The sequence below is a fragment of the Gorilla gorilla genome, chromosome 8 (assembly GCF_029281585.2).
Source record: "Gorilla gorilla gorilla isolate KB3781 chromosome 8, NHGRI_mGorGor1-v2.1_pri, whole genome shotgun sequence".
NCBI classification, from domain to species: domain Eukaryota; kingdom Metazoa; phylum Chordata; class Mammalia; order Primates; family Hominidae; genus Gorilla; species Gorilla gorilla.
In genome coordinates, this window is record NC_073232.2 from 91258529 (window position 1) to 91281706 (window position 23178).

Below are 23178 nucleotides of genomic sequence, written 5' to 3' on the forward strand. Positions count from 1 at the left end.
TGAGAGAATCACTAAGAAACCTCAGCTTGTATTTACCCTAATCAAGCCTTCTCTGTAATAGCCTTTTCTGCAAGCATATACCCATAAATCTGTCACTGCTCTTTTGAAAACACTAGCATGGCTTCTCTTTCCTTTAAACAAGCCCTTTCACGATCTGCCCCCTGCCTGCCTCTCCATCGTTATCTCACTCCTTGCCCCCACAATCCTTCCTCGTAGCACAGTCCCCTGGATGTCCACCAACCTTCATCCTCCCCTCTTTGATGATAGCACATGGCAGCCAGCCAGAGAAGATGCTTCTCAGCTTCCCTTGAGTCTTGGTGTGGCCGTGTGATGATTAGGTTATCACCAATGGGAAGTGAGAAATGATGCATGCTGTTTGTGTTTCTTGCCCTATGTAAGGGATGCCTGTGGTGTCACGGGTTGTATGTCTATTCCAGAAGGCCAAGGGATAGCGCCTTTGGAGCAGCTTTGGACTCATTGAGATTGGCCAACACAATGAAAGTGGCAGAGCGATGCTACCAGCCCTAGACCACATGCATGTATAATGTTACGCCAGGGAAAACAACCTCCTAGATTATTTCAATCACTACATTTTAGAGTTTTTAGGTTAAAACAGTTTATCCTGGACTCAAATCAATGCATTCATAGGACTTGTCTTGGCAATCGTCTGCGACTTTTGTGTCCTTTGGTGGGTTGTCAGTGACACACCGGGATGTCCAAGCTGGAGAGCAGAGCAGGGCCTGGATGTCACTCACCTTCTGGCCAGCACCTTGGTGCTGCACACACTGCAAATCCCTGTAAGGTGGCGCCATGTGGAACCTTCACCACTGTCCTTTCTCGGCTTGGAATGTTCTCCCAATCCCCATGTTACACAGTGCTTTGTTCATAACCATCTTTCAGGTTTCAGATTTGCTCTTGTTCTTCAGGGAGGTGTACCTTTACCTTGCTGTCTGTAGTCACCCAGGACTTGCACGTCTCTTCTTCCCAATTGTAACAACATAATTGTGCATCTCAGTAAACTGCAAGACCCCTATGGAAGTCAAGCCTTTCTTGTCTACTCCTGCATTTCCAGGAACTAGTTCAGTGCCTGCCACAGAGCAGAACATAGCAGATATTTGTTGAATGAAGCAATGAACTATTTTCCCCAATTTTTTGTCCCACACATAACCATAATATCCTAATATCAAAATACTCTTCAAATGTGAAGACAAAACAAAAAGTATTTGAGGAGAGATACATACTTACAATATTTTTCTTCTACGTAGCCACATAAGCCACAGAGTTTAAATTGTTTATTTTAATTTTTAAAGAATACAGGGAGGGGCTGAGTTCCTACGATGCATTTTATTTCTAATGCTGTATTTTCCATGCTGCTAGAGAAGTTTAATTTTCCTCCTTGATTTTTTTTTTTTCAGTTTGTCCCCTGGAAAAGTAAGGTGATAAATACAGGCAATCATTGCAAAGTGCGACTATTGCCGGGTGCTAATGTTTTCAAATTGCTGATGATTTTTAGGGACACCACAAACTGGCCACACTGTAGAAGCATTTGGCAGTCATAACTGGCAGCAATAAATCAGACTGTAAATTTAGAAAGCATGCACTGTATTTGAGAATGCATCCCAGAGTCACCTCTAAATATGTCATGGCCATATAGCTGGGGTTCAGAGTAAATTGAACTACCCTTTATTATGTATTTTGTGGTATATGAAAAACTTCAAAAAGCACAGCCAGGCAAGGGAGAAAGCCAATCTCTTAAGGTAACAATTTCATCACAGATTCCACCTGCCCCTGCCAAGTTGGAAAAGCCATATTGCACTGATGCTTTCCTCTTATATCCTTCAACTTTACTAAAATAATTTGAAAAAAATTATTCCTATTACTTATTCTTTTCATGATAAGTCGGATAATTTTCTCAGTAGCTGCTTAGGTCACAGTAAAATGATATGCTGAAAAAGATGTTTAGTTCTAACCCACGAGAGCTTTAGTATACCATGGGACCATGATGAATAGGATACCCATTGTGAGTGTATCCTGCTGAAATGCAACATTAAGTCCTTTTGCCATATGTGTTGAGCAATAACGTTTAAGGAGAAAAGTAGCATTCCTGGTCACGTGTGCTCTGGTAATTCATGAAATGTGCTAACCAGTAACACCAAAAGGAGCCCGCCAGATCATTATGTAGATTTCCAGGATGTTTTTGACAAAGTTCTATACCAAAGTAATTGAAGAGAAATGTGTGTGTGTGTGTGTGTGTCTGTGTGTGTGTGTGAACAACATGGGTGGGGGGAAAGTTGAGCTTGTGGATAATTAGAGAACCTGGCTGCGATACAAGGGACAAGAGAGAAAGTAGTCAGCTAGCAGCATGTGACATATTCCTGCACAGTATGCTTCTAGGGTTGGCACTAGGAATAATCTTATTGAAGAAGCTAAAGGTATTTGAAAGAGGGCATGCGTGATAAAATCAAGTCTGTGTACAAGTAAGGTGTGAGAAACATCAAACCAGAGAGACCCAGAGACATTGTGTCCAGGCAAAAGAGTGACTAAGTTTCATTGTGTACCAGAGAATTATTCAAGGATATTTTTTAAGGATTCTGAGTTGAAATCAGTGAAAGGTTCCGAGGAGTGGTTTTTAAATCTTCTTAGCCTCATTTGTTGCTGCAGCTGAAATACGCCAAGCATCTGAACTTCAAAATACTGTTTATTGAGTTACCTCTGTGTTAGCCCCTGAAGGTACAAAGATGAAAGTATGTGGTCCAGCCTTCAGGGGAAGCCCCGAATGTGCTTGACTGTGAGTCCAATGTGATGCAGGAGTAATGATGCACTGTGGGTCAAGGCAGGCATCTAGAAGGGTGACCCTCAGGTAGGTCCTGGTGCCCTCACAGACTGCATATGGCATGCAGGGTAGAGGGGAGCCACATATACCCATGGACCCACAGGGAGGGTTTGCAGAAACAAACAGGCTCCATTGAGTGGAACAACTGCAAACATAAAGACACATGGCTGGGACTACAGAGTATGAGCATGATGGCCAAAGGGCCAGAGAGGACCAGCTATGCCTCAGAAAATGCCAACACCAGGCATCCAAGAATGAGGCCAGGCCAGCTGCTTCTGTGTGGGCACGTACGCCAAGGGAGGCCATCTGCATGGCAGATAAGAGCATGGAATCTAGGGCTTCGGTTCAAATCCTGACTTTGCCAAGGTCTGCAACTTTGGGCAAGTTGCTTAATCTTTCTATGCCGTGGTTTCCTCATCTATACATTGGAACATTAATAATAAAATTTAGCTAGGTTTGCTGAGAACTTCAAATGAATCAGTATCTTATAAGGCACTTTGAGTAGTGCCTGATACATGGTAAGCACTCACTGTGGAAGTGTTAGCTATTGTTCCTATTATCCTTTGCCTTCTTGAAGGTTCTCTAGCCCCTCTGCCTTTCCTGGGTCTATACCGGTGGATTTGGGCAGGGGAATGTCATTTTCGGTGATGATGAAAAAATGTACAGATTTAATATTTTATAAATGTTGCCTCCAATTCATAGAGCATTTGAATTAGTATCAAAAAAGAACAAGGAATTGTTCTGATAGATCAGAGTCCATCAGTGTTGCAGGCCGAGGTAGCATTATCTGCAGAGGTAAGGATGCATCCAAGCACAAGGCAGATGGACTTCTGGGAGCACTGTCCCCTGGGCCATTGGCCTCCAGATCCCTCCTCATGCCTCTTCCCTCCCCCATCCACTCCTCCAGGGCTGGCCTGTGTTTTTCTCATGGTGCCTTTAACATCACATCTCAGCTGATCAGCAATATCTTTACCTGATAGAACAAAGGAAGAAGGATCTGTCCACCTGCCAAACTTATCCAAAAGATGTACTAGAGAAAAACAATTATTTAAATAATCTTGCTAGAAGTATAAGATGTGCACTGAAGACAGCCATATTAACACAAAATAAGTATTGGCATGAGTAAGCCATTTCAGTGCCCCAGATCCAAACTGATATTAAAGTAAGATCAGTATTGAAGGAATGACTTTATTAAATCTCCATCAGGAACTCTGGGTTGGTCCTGGAAAAGGCTTAGAGATACAATCCACTCCAGTGCTCCAGGGAGAATATTCAGACGAGTCAGTATAACATAAAAATTATGCTCTTCATGTATCATTTTAGGGGGCCCCCAAAGACCTTCCTAAATAGAACTGTTTCACTAGGCTGCCTGAAATGCACGTATGATATTGCCACATAATTTGAAATTTCATAAGTTAAAGATTTGGCTGAAAAACTCTCTTCTCTAAAATTTGTAAACACACATTTTAAATCTGGGAAGATTAAGCAAGGCTATCTATCAGCCACATAAAACTCGGTAGGCATGTGTTTAAACTGTGTTCTTCCAAGTATCGAGTTGAGACTCTCAGAATGAGAGAATGAGAGCTTCAGGGACTATGGTGCAGCGGTTTGGGGCAATTGTTAGAAGAGTAAGTGCAGATTGAGCAGATTTGTGTGGAATGAATGGAACATGAGGAGGCTACTGTCACCAGGTAGGAGTGAGCAGCAAGGGGAGGTGTTATGTGGTGAGAAAGACATTCCGGGAAACAAGGAGGTGAGGAGACCAAGGATTAGGCTCCACTCCTATTATGAAGATGAACAGTTTATAGAGTATCATGGAGTTGGAGAAGGCACTTCAAGGATCTCTATGGGGAGCAAGAAGGAACAGCAAAGTTCCACCATCGTGTGCCCTACTTTCTGTTCAGACATTCCATTTTATCCTACATATGTATGTTCACATATATGTGGATTTCATAGAAGAATTAAGTTTCGTCTGGGGGAAAAAAGAAATGGGTTCCACTGCTTACATTTTTTTTTTAATTACTGCCTGAATACCTTGCTTAGGGCCAGTCCTGAAGCTCTGAAAACCTAAGTTGGCAAAAATCATGTAAGATGGGCTCTGAAATGAACACAGTCTTTGCCAGAGAGGAAGAAGTATTATTCTGTTCTAAAACTCATTCAGTTTCTTTCACTGAAATGTGAAGTTCCTATACAGATGAAATTGAAAAGCATCATTTTATAACATTTTAGCAAAAAGACAAATTAATATCTAGTTGCTTATTAAAATGTTAGGGGATTATTAGGGGACTTTTTCAGAGTGGGTAGAAACATTGCTTTGTGAAATTTTACGATAATATTTTTTAGGTTTCATTTTTAAAGGTCTTAGACAAGTCCTGTTAGAAATAAGTTATAAAAAAGAAATAACAACCACATTTGACGTATGCCTTCCAAAAAATTATATGAGACAAGGAAAACATTCCTCAAATTGGTAGCAAATGACAAGACAGACTCTGAAGATACACTTGATATCAACAGGGTGAATGGAAGGAAAGGCCAAGGAGGCCTTGAGAATGAGGTTAAGTCAACGGGAGTTTGAAAAAAGCAATTACTGGACCAAAAGAATCTTTCACTTAAGGTTATTTCCCAAGAAATTAGTCATTTATTTTCATCTTTATGAGTTTAGTTCCGATTTAGTAGGAGCAGGGAAAGCTATTTATTTGACATCGAAGAAGAAAAATTGTGCTCTTCTTTCCAGCCCTGTACTTTATTTTTTCTATATTAATCTGCTTTTGAAAGCTGAACCAAAATCAAAATAAAATTAGGAAAATAGCTTAACAAAAGGATTTTGTTTCTTTTTTTTTTCCTTTTTAATTCTCTGGCTTCATCTCTTCTGGATAATATCTATTCTAATTTTATCCACATGAGGGATGAATTCTATATCCAATCATGTATTTTAAATATTGGCTTGTCTTTGGTTTCGAATTTCTTCTAATAATGTGCCCATTTTGGAAGATAGATAAATATAAAGGCAAACATAACATTAAGAACTTATACTTTTTCTAATGTTAAGGAATACTGTGGAACTAATTATTCATTTTTAGTATGGGTATAATTTAGCTAATTCTCAGTTTGGCTTTTTTCTTATATTAAACAATTTTGAATTTTTCTTACTTGGTAAGATTTGACAGTTTTGCAGCAGATTACACAAATTCTTAGCATTTCCTAGAGTAAAGTTATAAACCAAAACAAAATTATTTCATGGAAAGCTTCTTTATATAATCAAGGTAATTGTTTTCTAATAAATGGTGCATATCTTTTATTGCTTTAAAAATATTTCCTTGTTAAATTATGAACATAACCGTATGTCTGCATTAAGTAGGGATATTACTCAGATGGACTTGCCTTTGATATTTAAGAAAATGAAGTAAAAGCCAGAAAATACCTCAACTTCCTGTCCCACACCTACAAACTTACCTGTAGTTACCTTCAGTCTAATCATCTTCCTTCTGGTCTTTGAGTATTCCTTCTCCCAGCCTTTCCCATCCTCCGTAATGGTGATCTTATTTTGACTTCTCCAGAAGCTGGAAGTTCTGACACTGACTATTCCCTCTCACTTCTGCATATTTAGTCTTAATCTTCCTTTACCTACTTGCTCATTTCCTAACTCCCTATCAGTTGATCACACCCACTGCGGAAATCATCATATCAGGGAAGTAGCATTCTCTCAAGAGCCTCCTTGCCCCAGCTGCTCCTAGCTCTTCAGCTCACTGTCTTCTGACTTTTGCCTTAGAAACTTCAGAGACGTCCCTATCAATGATCCCTAGGATTTTCAAATGTCAGAATCCAAGGGACTGTTTTCATCTTTCAAGGAATTTAACCTCCCTGAGGCATACTATAATATTGACATCCCCATTTCCTTAAAGTGTTGCCTTTCACTGGTTTCTATGATTTCATGGCCTCCTGGTTCTCCCCTTCCTCTCTGATGACTCCTTATCTCCTCTGCATCTCCTTCTGGCCAATCCACTTGCTAGAACTTTTAAAGTAGCACAAGTAATATATAGTCACAGAAAAAAGAAGAGAAGCTAAAGATGAACAGAAGGGGACAATATCAACTGGAGCCTGCCGAAGACCCCGTGAACCTTTCTGGGGAATTAAAATTTGACATTGGGGAGCCATTAAAATATTTTGAGCTGGAGAATCAGTGGGTCCTATTGACCCTTTAGAAGTTACTCTGGTTTGAGAATGGATGGGAACAGGGCTGGAAGATGAGTTAGGCAGTCGTTCAGGGAGAGAGAATGGTGGTTGCAACTAAAATGATATCCCTGGAGATGAAGAGAAATGGGTGGATTCAAGAGATAATTGACAAGTAAAAACAACAGGAGTTTGTGACATTTTGGATGTGATGCCTGGGGAAGAGAGCAGAGTGATGATGTCTAAATGTCTGACTTGGACAGCAGGATTTAAGGAGGAGAGAAGAAATCTGCTTGTGGGGGGAAATGAGAGCTCATTTGGGACACAATGGCTTTGAACATCTTGGAAAACTTAAAGCAGAAACATGGAATATATATATATATATATAGTGAGTGTGTGTTTGTGTATGTGTGTGTCTGCTATGTATATATGTCCTTAAAAACACAGATTTGAGAGCAGTAGTTCATGAAATAATGAGAGTGAATGACATTTCCTTTGGAGGGTGTATAGACAAAAAAATGAGGTTGAAGGACATACCATGATGTCCTGAGTCATATCATAATGGGTTAAGAAAGGGATTCCTGGAAAGAAGCAATTAAATATTAAAGAGGTGAAAATACTAACAAACAATCAGGAAAGTGTTATTTTCACAAAGTCAAGAGAAGAGAATATTTTAAGCACAAGAGCATGACCAATGGGACAAGTGTTATTGAAAAGTAATGTAAGACAAGAACCAAAAGTGTCCCCTGGATGCATAGCAAAGCGATTACGAATGACCTTGAATAAGAAGTGAGGAAATAGGGGCAGCAAGTGGAGGTCACCCTTGGAAAAGTTTGGCTGAGAAGGAGAGTGAGGATGTTAGCTGAAAAGTGCTAGCTGGAGCGTGAGGATGCTAGCTGGAAGGGGAGGTAAAGGAGGTCTTGGTGGTTTTCCATTGTTTGTTATGTTTCTGTTCTGAGATAGCAGATATGTTTAAATGTTAATTGGCAAGAGCAGGAAGGAGGGTGAAAGAGGCAGTGAAAATACCGGAAAGAGGGGGGTTAATGGCGCAGTCAGCTTCCAGAGGATGTGGAGAGGGAGGCAGGAGGATGCAGAGCACGAGGGCAAGGAGATGAGCCTGGGCAGGAGGAGACATCTCTTCCACATGACAGATGGGAGGAGGAAAGGACGGGTGCACTTGCAGCGGGAATCTGTGCGTGTGGTGGCAGTGAGTTGGGCCACTTCCCTTTTCGTGATTTCTATTTTCCCCACCAAGTAGGAGGCAAAGACATATGCTTGAGAGTGAGGGAACTGAAGTGGTGGGTTAGGTAATTTGAGGAGAGTGGAGCCGGTTTTAAATAGCTGCTGTGGAGAAAGTTGATGAGAGAGACACCTGGGTGGATGACTGGGCAACATGGAGAGCCGATGGAAATTAGAGATCATAATGTGTGTGCCATTGCTGCAATGGATGTACATGATCCGGAAGCCTGGTTGAGAGCCAGGATTTCAATTTGTAATATCACTATAGGAGAAGAATGATACAGAACAGAGAGTCAAACCTGGTGACAGAAAAGCAGGTGACATGGTGGACCAGAGCAGGGAGACTGCGCTGGTAGATCAGTGCCTCTTGATGTTCTTGATCCCATTCTGCATCCTCCAGAACCTGGAATTTCTGATAGACAGCAACGAGAGGCAGAGATGAAGCAGTCACTGGTATTACTAAGGTCCGGGTATGACCATAATAATGGTTGATTAATTAATGTGGAATTGAAGTGAAGATCAATGGAGTTGAGGAGGTCAAGGTCTGAAGTTAGAGGCGAGGTGCTTGGAGGAAAATATTTTTGTCTTGTTTGTTTTCTGTGAGGATGAGGTGTCATTTTCAGTTATGATTTTATTCATATATTAGAAAAACAGATTCAGTAGCTCAGGTGTTATCAAGGGCTACTATTCCACTTATTGTGTAGGAAACATTGGCTCAAGTCTCTTTCTGCTTTCCATGCCCTAGGCAAAGTCTAATTTCTAAAGGATTCCAAATATTGCCACAGACATCTCCAGCTTCTGATAACCTGATCCAGGCTATGGATTGTCTTGTTCCTGTACCTGTTGTCCCTATCCTATGTGGAGCTGACCTAGATTTGGAACTCAACCCTTTTTACCTGTCCTCCTCATTAATAGCTTAGTCATGAAGACAACAACCAAACCAAAACATTTTCATAAGGTCATTGTGTACAAAGCAGAAGTAGTCAAAGTTTTGAAGTGATGGAAGGACATATACATTGCAGCAATTCCAGCAACTTCTGAGTTCAGTATTAGGCATGTCGGTTCTTAAAAAGACTCATGGCCATTTCTAAAGGAGGCTACCATCCTCCCAGATCGCTAAGTTGTCTTTTCTCTTCTCTGCTGTCTCCCCTTGAAAAAAAAGAAAGGTTTTATTACATTCTGAATCTGAGCATTTTTGTTTTCGCTAGGCTGCACCTTTAAAGTCAGCTCCAGATCTTTTTGCATATTGAGAACTTGGCCTAATCATTAAATTCAGTTCAAGAGATAGTAGTGGCTCAGACCAGTGATGGTAATGGGAAGATGTCAGGACAGATTCTGGGTTTATTTTGAAGGTAAAGCCAACAAATTTTGTTCATGGCTTGGATAAGGGCTATGAGAGAAAGAGAGGAGTCAAGGATACACCAAAATTTTCAGCCCAAGCAACTAGAGAGATGAGCTGGCATCAGCTGAGTAGGGGAGGCTGTGGGAAATAAGGTTTGAAATGGGAGGATTAGGAGTTCAGCTCTGTCCCTTTTGAGGTGCCATTTTTATATCCAAGTGGAGATGTCAAGTAGGAAGCTGAATAGTCTAGAGTTCAGGTCAGGGCTGGAGACTTAAAATTCTGGAGAAATCTCAGTGAAATCCAGCTTGTTCCACTGTTTGACTATTTTATACATACAACCTTTCCCCAAGAAATCTATTTCCAAATAGTCTCTCAGAAAATGGATCTAACAACAGAATACAGACAGCCAACAGATTTTCAGTCTCATGCCAATGGGAGAGAACCCAAGTTAAATGCAGGCACTATATTCAGAGTTTATATCAAGAGGGCAATTTTCTTAGAGTCTGGAGGAAACCTACGGATTGTTTCAAATAAAGAGATCTATGTATCGTTCCAGATAATTTAATTCATGTCTTTGCTTACCTGTGGGGTTTTAGTCCATTTTCTGCTGCTATAACAGAATATAGACTGGGTAATTTATGAGGAAAAAAAATTATTTCTCACAGTTCTAGAGGCTGGGAAGTTCAAGAGCATGGCACCAGCATCTGTCAAGGGTCATTCCATGGCAGAAGGGCAGTAGGTGGAAGCAAGTACATGAGACAGAGAGCAGATGGGGGCCAAACTTACCCATTTATTAGGAGCCCAACCCCCCTGTAACAGCATTAATCTGTTCATAAGGGCAGAGCCCTCAGGTCTTATTCACTTCTTAAAGGCCCCACTTCTTAATACTGTTACAATGACAATTAAGTTTCAGCATGAGTTTAGAAGGGGACAAAATTCAATCCATAGCAGGACTTGATGTTCTCCTAGACTAGAGACTGATACAGGAGAAAACAGTAATTTGAATAAGAACTTATTGAACTATTTTTATGAACATAGAGATGTGTTAGTTCTAATGCCTTGACTTTTGTTTTTGACCATCTAACGGGACACCATGAACCTTATGTTAATGTATTAATTTTCAATGTAACTAGATTAAAATTGCATATTTGGATCAGTCCAACAGGAACTGTAGCAGAGAAAATGAGCTAACAGCAAATATTAATGCCTCTGGTCAACAACAATCTCCAAGTCAAGATAACAAGAGTAATAATAATACAGCTATAATTTAGGGGCACATAGCATGAGCACTTTACAGTAAGTTTCCCATTTAATCCCATATCTATCTTATTAGGAAAGTACTATTAAAAATCCTAATTTTACTGATAAGAAAACTAAGGTTTAGAGAGAGTTACCTCAGGTCACATACAGTTAGGAAGATGTGAAGTCAGGATTCAAATTCAGACTGTCTGAACTCAAAGCATAAACTCATAGCGACTTTACTGCATAATCTATGGGAATATTTTTTTCCAGAGAATTGCCATCTACACTTTGATCTAACCAATAGCAAAATGCAATTCTAAACAGTCTTATCCACATAGATTTTTTTAATCCATCCTTATCCTATTATTTCTTTAGCATTCTTATGTAGGAAGCCCCTATGTGTGCCAATATTCTTTATATTTAATAGGAATAAAAATCCAAGAGCAACTTGAGGCCATTCCAGATGACACCATGAGCTTCTGCCCTGGGCAGGCAGAAACTTATCACTTCCTTTTCGTCTGATATAGGGTGCTGAGCAATGTCCCACAATTCCCTGACCCAGCCAGTCATCAAGTCATTCTCCATTTCTAGCATTTTTAGAAGAAAGTCAATAGGGCTCTCTCTATTATATATCCCATTTCTACTCCCAGTACTATAGACCCAATGTGCGAGTCTCCTGTCTGTCTGTTTGGGCATGAAAGCTCTCTAGTGGAAAGTTCGTGAAGAAACATGGAAGAAAACCCAGAGGATAAACTTAGGAATGTCCACACAGAAAGAGCACTGGATCCAATAAGCAGATCCAAGTTTTGCAGACATGGACCTCAGATCACACACACACCTATCACCTTGAGGAGGACAGACACCAATAAAGGCAAGCCCCTTGACTCCCTTCGCTGACCAAACAGAACCAAAGGTTTTGCTCCAACCAGCAAATGTTAAATATGTTTTGAGGCCCCCGGCTTTGGTGAGCTGTCATGTGAAATGAATTACCGAGGCTCAGAGTCTGGATGTGCAAGAAACTGCAGTGGAGCCTCTGTTGGAAGAGCAGCAGAACCCCAGCCAACTCAAATAGTTGGGAAGCCATTCCATAGGCGGACACAGTCCAAAGGCATTTCTTGTTACTGGGTTGTGCATGAGTGCTACAACGTCACTGCAATGCCTAGTAAACAGGAGAATGTCAGAAGGGTTCCCAGTTCAAATCAGCTCTGGGCACTTAAGATCTTTTGGGAAAACCTCTAAGCCTGGTAGGCATTCCAGAGCTCATCCAGCTCTAATTAAAACTCCTAATTCTAGGCTGTGTTCACCCAAACAATGTCAAGTCAAACCACAAGAAAATCTGTTATCACTCAAATTGGTACATACTTTTCATACAACTGAAATATTATATAAAATCATAAGCTGTTAAATGGAAATGTAAACATTGAATGCAGACCCAATTCCCATGCTACCTTTGTCACACCTTCCAGGAGATGTGAACTGTGGGTCACAGCTGCATGCCGAGGGCATGAACCTTAAGATCAAAGCCTTTTACACCGGAGGAAGCATTGGTGTTAACCCAATCTACAAACCAGTCCTTGTGCCTGTCCCCACGTTCTTGTTCACTCCAGTGTTGTAAAAAGTTATTTGTTTGAATGATGTTTTAAAGTGCTCTGTGCAGTTAAGTTTTCAAAAGCGTGGGGGCTAGTTTTCCTTCAGTGTATATATGAAACTCCCAATAAATTTAAAGTCTTTAGGTGTGTTTTAGGGGAGGCGGAGGATTAAAAAGAGAAAAGTTTGAAAGGAACAAGGACTTCAAAAAGGTAAGCCCCTTAGAATATTAAAACATGTCTTTATAGTTGGAAAGAAAGTCTATAGATAAAAAAATAGATACCAAAAAAGTGTATACCAATTTCATAATCACTTGTACCAAATTTGTATTTCACTTTCCTGAGAAAACTATTCCTTTTATGTAATTATGACAAAAAGATTAGAAACTGCCCTCACCTTGCTCCGTGTGTTAGTGATTTGAAAACACGAACTGCACTTTCATTTCTGTTAGCTCCACATCAAATTCAGGATTTTGTGCCAACTTTCTGTTGTGCGAGTATTTGCTAGTTTTAAAGAAACTAGTGCCTTAGTTTAAAGAAATGAGTGCCTTAGTTTGCTTGTGAGGCTCGTAGGAAAATGAAAACATATTCCTGAGCCCAATTCAAAACCAAGACACATACATGCTACATATTTTTCAGATGGTGGTTTGGGACAGTAGCATAACCGTATTCAATTTGTAAAACACCTTTAGATGCCTAGCCTCTGGGTGTGTAACAAAGCAATGAGTAACAGTTATTGAAAATAAAGTAAAACTCGGGAAAAACAATACAGTTAGTTAGCGGCAAAACTCAAAGAGGGTCTTGGGGGTACTTCTCAAATATTCAGACCCTGAGCACACAGAAAATTCTAGACTTCCAATTCTACACCCTTGATTGAGACTGTACTTAGCTAAGTAAAATGGACAGAGCAGGCTAAATTCAGCAGTAAAGAATAAATCATAGTTCTTCAAAATAGTGGAATGCTGGCTGGGCACGGTGGCTCACACCTATAATCCCAGCACTTTGGGAGGCTGAGGTGGGCAGATCACTTAAGATCAGGAGTTTGAAACCAGCCTGACCAACATGGTAAAACCCTGTCTCTGCTAAAAATGCAAAATTAGCCGGTGTGGTGGCGCATGCCTGCAATCTTAGCTACTCAGAGGCTGAGGCAGGAGAATGGCTTGAATCCAGGAATCAGAGGTTGCAGTGAGCCGAGATCACACCATTACACTCTAGCCTGGGCAACAAGAAGAAAACTCCATCAAAAAAAAAAAAAAGTTGCTGGGCTTCATTGGTTTAATTGTTAAGCTAAAATTTAACCAACCAGCATATGGGATATAGAATGAAGCCTTGTGGTTAATGTAAGAAACTTAAGGCAAAATAAATTCCCAACAAAGAGTAATCCTCTTGGTACACTCAGGACTAGAAGTTACTCAGGTAAAGAAAAATTTAATTTATAGAGTAGAGTCATAAAAAGGGTACCTGCTTAGATTAAAAGTTTTCTTCTAACGTAAGTCTTGTGAACACACAGGAGATGCTGTCTCCAGCAACCCTTATCTGGTTGACTCCGGGAATAGCCAACACACAGCAGCTTTCTGTATGCCAAACATTATGACTCATATGCTTGACACTCACAGTCCATTGGTTTATGCAGTGGGAAATTATGTAACTGGATCAAGAGTTTGGGAATAAATACAACCGACTCTTAGAAAGCCCAAGCAGAGACTGCAGAACAATGACCAGGTCTGAGGGAGGATGGGCGAAAGGCAGGCTAGATTTTGACAGGCATCAGGTCAAGGGTTTCCTTTCCAAGAGAGCCGTACAGGGTGGCAGCAGCCAGTGGCATGTGGAGCCTGGGCCATTGGTGTCCATGGAGGTCAACCAGCGACAAGGCAGGGCCTGGAGCAGGTGCTGACAGAAGCTAGACTGACCTCTGGGCCAAAATTCCCCCTTTCTTCCAAACTAACCAGGCCAGGCCTCCAGGAAATAATACCAGAACCAGACTTCTGAACTGGCAAAAGAATCACCATGAGCATGAGTAGCATTCATGGAGCACTTGCTTTGTATTGGGCACTGGACTATGCGATTCAAATGCATAACCCATATGAAGCCAGGCTGCCTCTTGGTCCAGTCCTGACTTAAAAATGCAGTTAGAGAAACAAAAGCCTAGCAACCCAGTAGCACTTGAAAGTATTTTTTTCTTTCCTTTTTTTTTTTTTAAAGAGATGAAGTCTCTTAAATCTAGATGCATTGTGCTGTTCACTCCTTCCTAGAAAAATCACTATCAAACCATAGTCAAGGGTATGGGTTTTGAGGTCACAGCAATGGTGCAATCATAGCTCACTGCAGCCTTGAAGACCTGGGCTCAAGCCATCGTCCCGTCTCAGCCTCTCAGACCCACCCAGCTACCTAGACTACAGGCGCACGTGACCACACCTATGTCTGGTTAACTTTTTTTCTTTTTTTTTTTTAGAGACAGGGTCTCACTATGTTCCCCAAGATGGTCTTGAACTTCTGGCTTCAAGCCATCCTCCTGCCTTGGCCTCCCAATGCACTGGGATTACAGGCATCCACCCGGCCTGAAAGTAATTTGAATCCTAGTTTTACTCTCTCGAAGATAGAGAGTACAATCATGCACTATTAAGCTTTACGTCCTTAATCTTTCATAGTATATCTCTCTCACCCCAGAGTTGCCTTTAAAATAACCTTTCTACTCCAAACTCCTCAAACTCTTCAAAACAGGATGAAAGTTCTCTTTCCCCCTTTTTCATTCCTTCTATTTCTGTTGCTCTTTTCTGTCCCATAAGGAGTCCTCTGCTCTTGCCAGTGTAAATTCCCCCAACCTGTGCTCCTCCACTCTTCCCTCCCACACACTGCAGACTTGGGTTTGCAGAAGGCTGGGGGAATCATCAGACAAAATAGGAAGGGGAAAGATCAAAGGACATAAAGAAAGGAAGAGACTGTGAATACAGGTGTTCGAACATCTATTAAAGATGTATGTTTAATTCATCTTTGCAGTGACCCCCAGAGGTATGTGATCCCTTTACACATATGAGAAGGTTGGGTTAAGAGGTTCAGTGATGTGCCCAGTGACTGGGAGAGTCAGAGTACAGATCCAAGATGCTGTGACCTCAAAACCCACACCCTTGACTATGGTTTGATAGTGATTTTTCTAGGAAGGAGTGAACAATATAAGGCATCTAGATTCCTTCTCAGGTAGTTGAGCTATGGACTAGGACTTTATTTCACTTCTTTCCAGATTTAAAAAGCAACAATGACCAGAACTATGAGCGGGAGGCCAAGGACTGGAGCAGAAGCGAGGCGGGTGGCCGTGAGAGGTAGATATTAGGTGGAGTTGCTGTAGCTAGCAATCTATTCTCCTCCTATTACCTAAACAACAAATATAGGGCAATTGGAGACTAGATTTTTTTCTAAATCTCATTTGCTTATGGAAATCAAGCTTTTAGTGTAGGATTAGGTCCTCTAATCCAGGGCCTAGAAACACCTACAGGTAACTGGCATTATTCATTGTGATGACTTGGCTGTAATAACAAAATTCGTAACGTAATAATTATTGTCTATTAAAGTGATTGACTGTTGGGAGAGTTTTTCTGCTATATTTTATATAACAATGGAGTCAACACAGGGACTCATGAACCCTTATGAATCATCTACTTGGGAGAAGGAGTGAGAAAATAACTCAGGTAAAAGGGAAATTAATAACTTTAAAATCCTATAATCGAGGGGTTATACAATTATGTAATCAAGGAATCAAGTCAATCCCTTGATTATATAATTTACCAAGAAATTAGTTGGAACGTTTTGTTTTGATATAAGAAATAATTTAAAGATCAGAAAGCAGAAGTGAGGAAAAAACAGGCCCATTGGGCATAGAGACATATGAATATCAGGATCCGTTGGCATCCAGGCTGGCAGCGCTCACATTCAATTATTTAGTAGTGATGTGGAAGAGTGAAATCTCCAGGCTTACAGTTGGCACTCCATACTCCAGGATAACAAAGGTTACCATGGTGGATGTGGGCTACGAGGAGGTCAGTAAAAGCCATGTGAATATGAAAAATGGTGAATGGTGCGAAGTATGTATCTAGAAGAAATCATCTAAATTTCATAAAGTTGTATCTGCTTTAAAGACTGTCTGTAAACAGCCATTTGATCCAGCAATCCCCCTACTGGATATATACCTAAAGGGAAAGAAATCACGGTGTCAAAAAGATACCTGCACTTGTATGTGTATTGCGGCACTATTCACAATAGCAAAGATATGGAATCAACCTAAGTGCCCATTCATAGAGGATTGGATTTTTAAAATATGGTACATATATGCCGTAGAATGCCTACTCAGTCATAAAAAAGAATGAATCATGTCTTTTGCAGCAAAATAAATGGAACTGGAGGCCATTATCCTAAGTGAAATCACTCAGAAACAGAAAGTCAAAACTGCATGTTCTCACTTATTAGTGGGAGCTAAACAAGGGGTACACATGGAATAATAGACATCGGAGACCCCAAAAGATGGGAAATGGGGAGGGGGAATGAGGGTTAAAAAATTACCTATTGGGTGCAATATTCACTATGTGGGTGATGGGTGCTTTAAAAGCCCAGACTTCACCACTGTGCAATATAGGCATGTAAGAAATTTGCACTTGTACCCTCGAAATATATCCAAAATTTTTGAAAAGAATTTTAACTGTCTATATAGTAAAGTGAGGTATAAACAAAGAGATCAATAAAAATTCTGAACCATAGATCATGAGTTAAAAGTTGTGAGCTAGGAAAGGGATTTAAGTGTGAATAGCTATACAAAGACATCTAAGCCATGTGTTAGGATAACCAAAGAGAGTGGCTACTCTGTTCCTCCTGCTCGTTACTTTTACATTATTTCCTCTTCCTACAGTGAGAGAGGGAGAATGAGAATATAAAAGTGTGTATGTATGCATGCATGCATACATCTGTGTGTATGTATAAAACTACATAACAGGCCAGGCACGGTGGCTCATGCCTGTAATCCAAGCACTTTTGGAGGCTGAGACGGGTGGATCACCTGAGGTCAGGAATTAGAGATCAGCCTGGCCAACATGGCAAAACCCCATCTCTACTAAAAATACAAAAATTAGCTGGGTGTGGTGCCACACGCCTGTAATCCCAGCTACTCAGGAGGCTGAGGCAGGAGAATCACTTGAACCCCGGGGGACGGAGGTTGCAGTGAGCCAAGATCACACCACTTCACTCCAGCCTGGGCAAAAGAGCGAGACTTGTCTAAACAAACAAACAAACAAAAAACTGCATAACAATCTTATACTGACCTACATTCCCATGGTCATACCCTGGATCTTGTCAATACTCAAAGGAACTTCATCTGTAAAATCTTAAACTCCAAATATCTCATTCTCAGATGAGAATGTCTTATTTTCACCCTTTTCCTATGCTTTGGTCCCACCAAAACTGTTTTCCTGTATTGTTGAGGCCTCACTTCCTAATTCTCCCAGTGATCAGTAGCCTCCTGTTTTCACTTCCCTTCCAGCCCAGCACAGACCATATGGCTGTTCAAATGAATCACAGTCCTATAATCTATTTCCTCTGTCTTATGCCTAGGATATTGAACGATGCTGGAGAAAAGGAATGATACAAAACTCCCAAGGCATGAGCCCCTCCAAACTTCCCTGTTTCCCTCATACAGAACAGAATCTTCCTTTCTCTTGAATCTCAGAAGATTGATCTGGTCTTGTTTCTTCCTGTTTCTCAAAAACATTGTATCTTATTAGTGAATTTCACAATTTAGGCAATTACTCTAGATACAGTATGAATAGTTCATCAGACAGGGACAAGAAAGGGTGCAGGGACAGTGGGAAGTAGGCTTTACTGGGGTGAATGACAATAGCAATAAAGAGAAGTGAATGACTTTGAAAGATGTGTAGGCAGCTGAATCACAAGAATATGATAATCAGTTGGATGCAGCATAGGGGAGATGAGGGTGGGAGTGAGTGTGAGGCACGCAGATTTCCGTCTTGAACAACTAAGTGATAACATCTATTATGGATACAGGAAAATACTTGGAAAGAGATTCATGTTTATATAGAAAAAATAAAAAATTTCATTTGGAATCTATTAAGCTTGAGGTGGCTGTGAGACTTCCAAGTGGAGATGGCTAAGAAGTGTTGGATATGAAGTGTTCCATTCCAAAGAGGTTTCTGGGGTGGAGATAGAAATTTAGAAGATGGTTCCATATGAATGCCATTTGAATTCAGGTAGTGAAAGATGTCATCTAGGGAGGGAGAACAGAATGAAAACAGAAGGGGAATTTGTTCTGATGAACTCTAACAATTTTTGTTTGGGGGAAGCAGACAGAGCCATGGATGAAGACTGAGAAGATGAGAATGAATGGATACGAGGAAAAGCTGGGGAGTACGGTAGAAGAAGCCAGTGGCAGAGAAGGAGGAAGTGGCCAATTATATCAAATGCTGTTAAGGGGTCAAATAAGATGAAAACTCCTAAGTGTCCACTACTCTTAGCCACATGGAAGGAAGTTACTGACATCCTCCGAGAGGGTTATTTCAGAGGAGAGCTGAAGGCAGACAGCAGCCTGGAGTCAGTGGGATGGAATTTAAGACTGGAGATAGGAATTCCAGACAACAACTCTTTAAAGAAATTTGGCTATGAAGGGAAGAAAATGGGGTCAAAGTGGTGTCTTTTTGTTTTGTTTTATTTTTAATGTGTAAGACATGTGTTTAAATGATAATGGAATCATTAGAAAGGAAGAGGTGAAAGCTAAAGTAGAAGAGAAACAGGGAGTATTTGGTAGTAAAATGTCCTAAGAAGAAGAATGAATGAAGAATACAAGTGGATGGTGGGCCTTGGATAGGAGAGAGCCATTGTAACTGGAAGGTAGGATAAAAAGATCTGCTAAGATGCTGGCATGGTTGCCGTTTTAGGTAGAGTTGTTGCTGTCTAATGGCTTCGATCGAGTTTATGAAGGAGACCTTATTGGTCATCTTCTGGAAATGGGGGCTAAAAAGAAGAACTGAAGATTGAAGAAGAAGGAAGATTTAAAATAGGCATTGGAAAGGGAAAGTAACCTAATGAGAGGGACACAAATTTTGATTGCTGGGCATTGAATGAGAATCCAGTTGAGGTTGAACTGATAGAGGATTGATTTGCCTTGTTGTTGACATATGCCTCCCGCAGGACTCAGTTATTGGTGAAGGCACAGGGAAGAACAGAGGAGCTGGATTTATGGACAGTTATGGTTTTCCTAGAGGGACGTTGTAAGGAGGTTTAAGAAACTGATAAGAGAATGATTCAAAAGACGGACTATGCAATCTAAGCTGGCTATGGAGGAAGCAAAGACGGAAGATGGTTAAAGGAAAAGTATGTGAGCCCATGGACAAGAGATCATGATGAGAACAAACAAGTAAGATGGTTGCATAGCCAAATCGTGGGAGGAGACATTGTGGTCAGGGAGTTTGGAGGTCAGACTGTTGAAAGTGATGAAAAATCAGGGCCCAGATGTAACTCTGAAGGTGGAAGGCTGAAGTGTGAAGATCAGTGACAATGGGAGGCCAAGGAACTGAGAAGGCAGACATCCTTCAGTGCCCCAATTTGAGCAAGATATTCTCATATACAACCTTCTAAATGTTTTGCATTGTCCCTTTCTTATTTAATCTCATTGAGACAGACAGGTGGGAAGGGGTCCCCAGAGACTTCAAATGGTCTGCGCACTGGGAGGAATGTGCACTGGGGTGGAGCCACAGAAGTTCATGCTGTTTGCAGCAGGCAGGAGCCGGGCCCCTCCTCTTCCTGGGTGATAGCTGGGATTCAATCTGCGAGTCAGGAAGCGCACCCACAGGGACTCTGGCTTTGCGGAGGGTCCCTGTTTCCCTTTTTTCCCCCATTTTGCTCAGTAAATTCCATTTTTCTCCCCTTTCAAATTGTCTGTGAGCCTGATTTTTCATGGCCTTGTGACAAGGACCCTGTCTTTAGTTGAACCAAGAAGAGATTCCTACATCATTAATCCATCTGGAATTGCTATTTATGTATGATGTGAGATTACCATTTTTATTTTCTTCTGTTTGGATAAGCAGTTGTTCTGGGGCCATTTGTTGCATAGTTATTTCATCCCAAATATTGCTTGAATTTGTTCCTTCCTCACTATCCTTACCTTTTATTCCATCCTGTCACCTCTACATGAAGTAATACAGTACCCTTCCTCCTCTTTTCTCTACAGTCTATATAATTTGCTGTAAGAGCTACCTTTCTAAAATACAAATATGATCATGTTATTCCCCTGATTAAAGTGCTTAAATAACTTCTTTTTATTACCTATAGAGTAAAAGCCACACCCTAAGCCTGGCATATGTAAGACATCTCACGATATTTTTCTTAGTAAGATTTCTTTGCTTATCAAATCATCCTCGTTTTTTGGCATCATCCACATTTGCACTCAAATGCTATTGGGTAAAAAAATATGTGATTCAAATTTACTTTTAAAAAATCTTTTACCAGGACTATTAATTAGAATCATAATTGCTAGATTTTAAATGTTCTAATTCATTTATTTGTCTTCTATGCATTAGATACTGTACGTTTCTTTAAGCATTTAGAATCCAAAGAAGGACAGAAAGCATTAAGCCAATTATCTGTTGAAAAGGGAAAAATACGTGTAGCAACAGATATTTGAGTAAACTGCTACTGAGAGCCTGATGAAGAATAAATGGCATTTAGTTTGATGGAAATCTTGGAGGCTTCGTGGAAAAGTTGGCTAGGTCTGTTTTGAAAGATGGATAAAATTGACCAAGCCAGAGAAGGGGATGGGAAGGCATTTTAGATAGGGGATAGCATCAGTAAAGCCAAGAGAAGTGGGAAAGTTATGATCTTGGAGAAGAGGAGAAAGATGAATAGCTGGAAATGCATTGAGGCCAGAGTGCACAAACCCTTCAAGGACTAGTTAATAGATCAGCTCTAGTTAGTTGGCACTGAGAGTCCCTATTAAGTGACTGATATAATGAGGTTGTGACATGATCAGGTGGATTGGAACTCAGAGAGATTAAACCTAAGTGATGCCCTACTAGTCTAAGCATGGTATGCTGTTGGCTTGTTCTGAGAGGTGGAAAAGCCAGAAAAGATGCAAGAGAAATTTCAGAAGCAGACCCGAAAATAGCAGTTAGATACCCAGAGAAAGTGGGGAGGAAGGAGTCTAATTCAGCTCCAGAAAGGTAAGAAGTGCATGAGGAATTCCTGTATCAGATTAAACACCGTTTATATTCGTATTTGCTTAAATGGAATTTCTTATGCTTTTTTGGTGGTTTTAAAAAAATTTACTATTGAAAATTATTTTCATAGCCTAACTTTATGTCTTTAGATTAACGTATTTATTCTTGTGTCCCTTCTCCTCCTCCTTATGTGTGACAGCTTCTACTGGATATGGTTGGGTCCCCTGACCAGGATCTCCAGGAAGCTGCAGCTGGTTGTATATCCAATATCCGCAGGCTGGCTCTTGCTACAGAGAAGGCAAGATACACTTGAAATTTAAATGGACATTACAAGCTATCAAATTCTACATGACAGAGGACATGTCACTCCCATGGCCAGAAAGCCTAAATTGGGAAACATTTATTAGCAAACCCTTTTAACCATCTAAATGAAAACACACAAATTGAAAATGCACAGAATGTTTTTCATCTGAAAATTGCATGGAGACTTTTGTTTCTATTTAATGTTTTAGAGATATGACATGTGATAAGATGGAAAGCCAATAAACCTGTGATAAGTTTCTAAGAATTTGAGAATATACGTATGTGATGTACTTATAGTTCAGTGATGCTTTTGTATTTGTGGTGATTTTAATAAAGGATATGGCCTTCCCAATGCACAGTTTCATAGTTGTTCATGAATGTCTCCACAGTTCCCTTTCTGTTAAACCAATCTAACTGTCCTGTCATTATGGCTTTGTCTGTTTGATCACTTGCAACCCACGGGAGAGTTCCGAGGAGATGTGCTGATTTCACAAACTGTTATTAAATAGAATTTAGAGTTAAGCAGCTGGACTTAGAGAGATCATCCCAAGGTCATCCCAAATTTCTCCTAAATACTAGCAAACATCTGAAAGGACAACGTATAACTGTCACTGTACCAGATCATGCAAATCACAAGAACATAAGCAATGAGTTTTTTTGTTTTACACTTGGACTTACAGAGCATAAACAATTATACGTTTTATTTCTCACAGAGATTTACCAACATTTTCTTGAAAGCAATTAACTGATACTGATGTAAGGATAATATGACTTCACATAAATTGCTTTGAATTTCTGAACTTGTTTTCAGCACACAAAGTACTTTTTAAAAAGTGGCTACAAAAAAAATAGCATTTTATCAGGTTATAGAAACATTAGAACCCACTTAGAAGAATCACACATGTAAGCTCGGTGTGCTGAAATGTTTGGGAACTCACTGTCCCAAGTATCGTAACACTCGCCAGAAAAATTGCTTTGTATTCATCAGCGCCATAAACGGACAATCTCAGTCAATGCTTTAAAAAAGGCGATCAAGGAGGTTTTATTGAAAAATATTAGACGCTGGATATGTGTGTCATCATTTCAAGATCATAAACTTAATTGAATTAAATGTAAATTATTTGTATGAAATGAAAAGCCTGTACAGGATGAAAATCATACGAGGGATACACACTGCGATGAAAAGATAAGTCCCTTCTGAGAATTTTAAGGTTTCGTAAAACACCAATTCATTGTCATGACTTTTCAAAGGAGGTT

At 40.3% G+C, this 23178-nt stretch overlaps 1 protein-coding gene across 6 annotated transcripts in view; it reads left to right on the forward strand.

Annotated features, from left to right (window-relative positions):
- ODAD2 (outer dynein arm docking complex subunit 2) overlaps positions 1–22273 on the forward strand; it is a 187378-nt gene extending 165105 nt beyond the window's left edge. For all 6 annotated transcript variants that reach the window (XM_055352423.2, XM_063710262.1, XM_019034304.4 and 3 more), the window contains one exon: positions 21818–22273. In XM_055352423.2, coding sequence (XP_055208398.2) covers positions 21818–21931 — 114 coding nt within the window. In that variant the 3' untranslated portion in view covers positions 21932–22273. The remainder of the gene's footprint in view (positions 1–21817) is intronic.
- Positions 22274–23178: the final 905 nt, after the last annotated feature.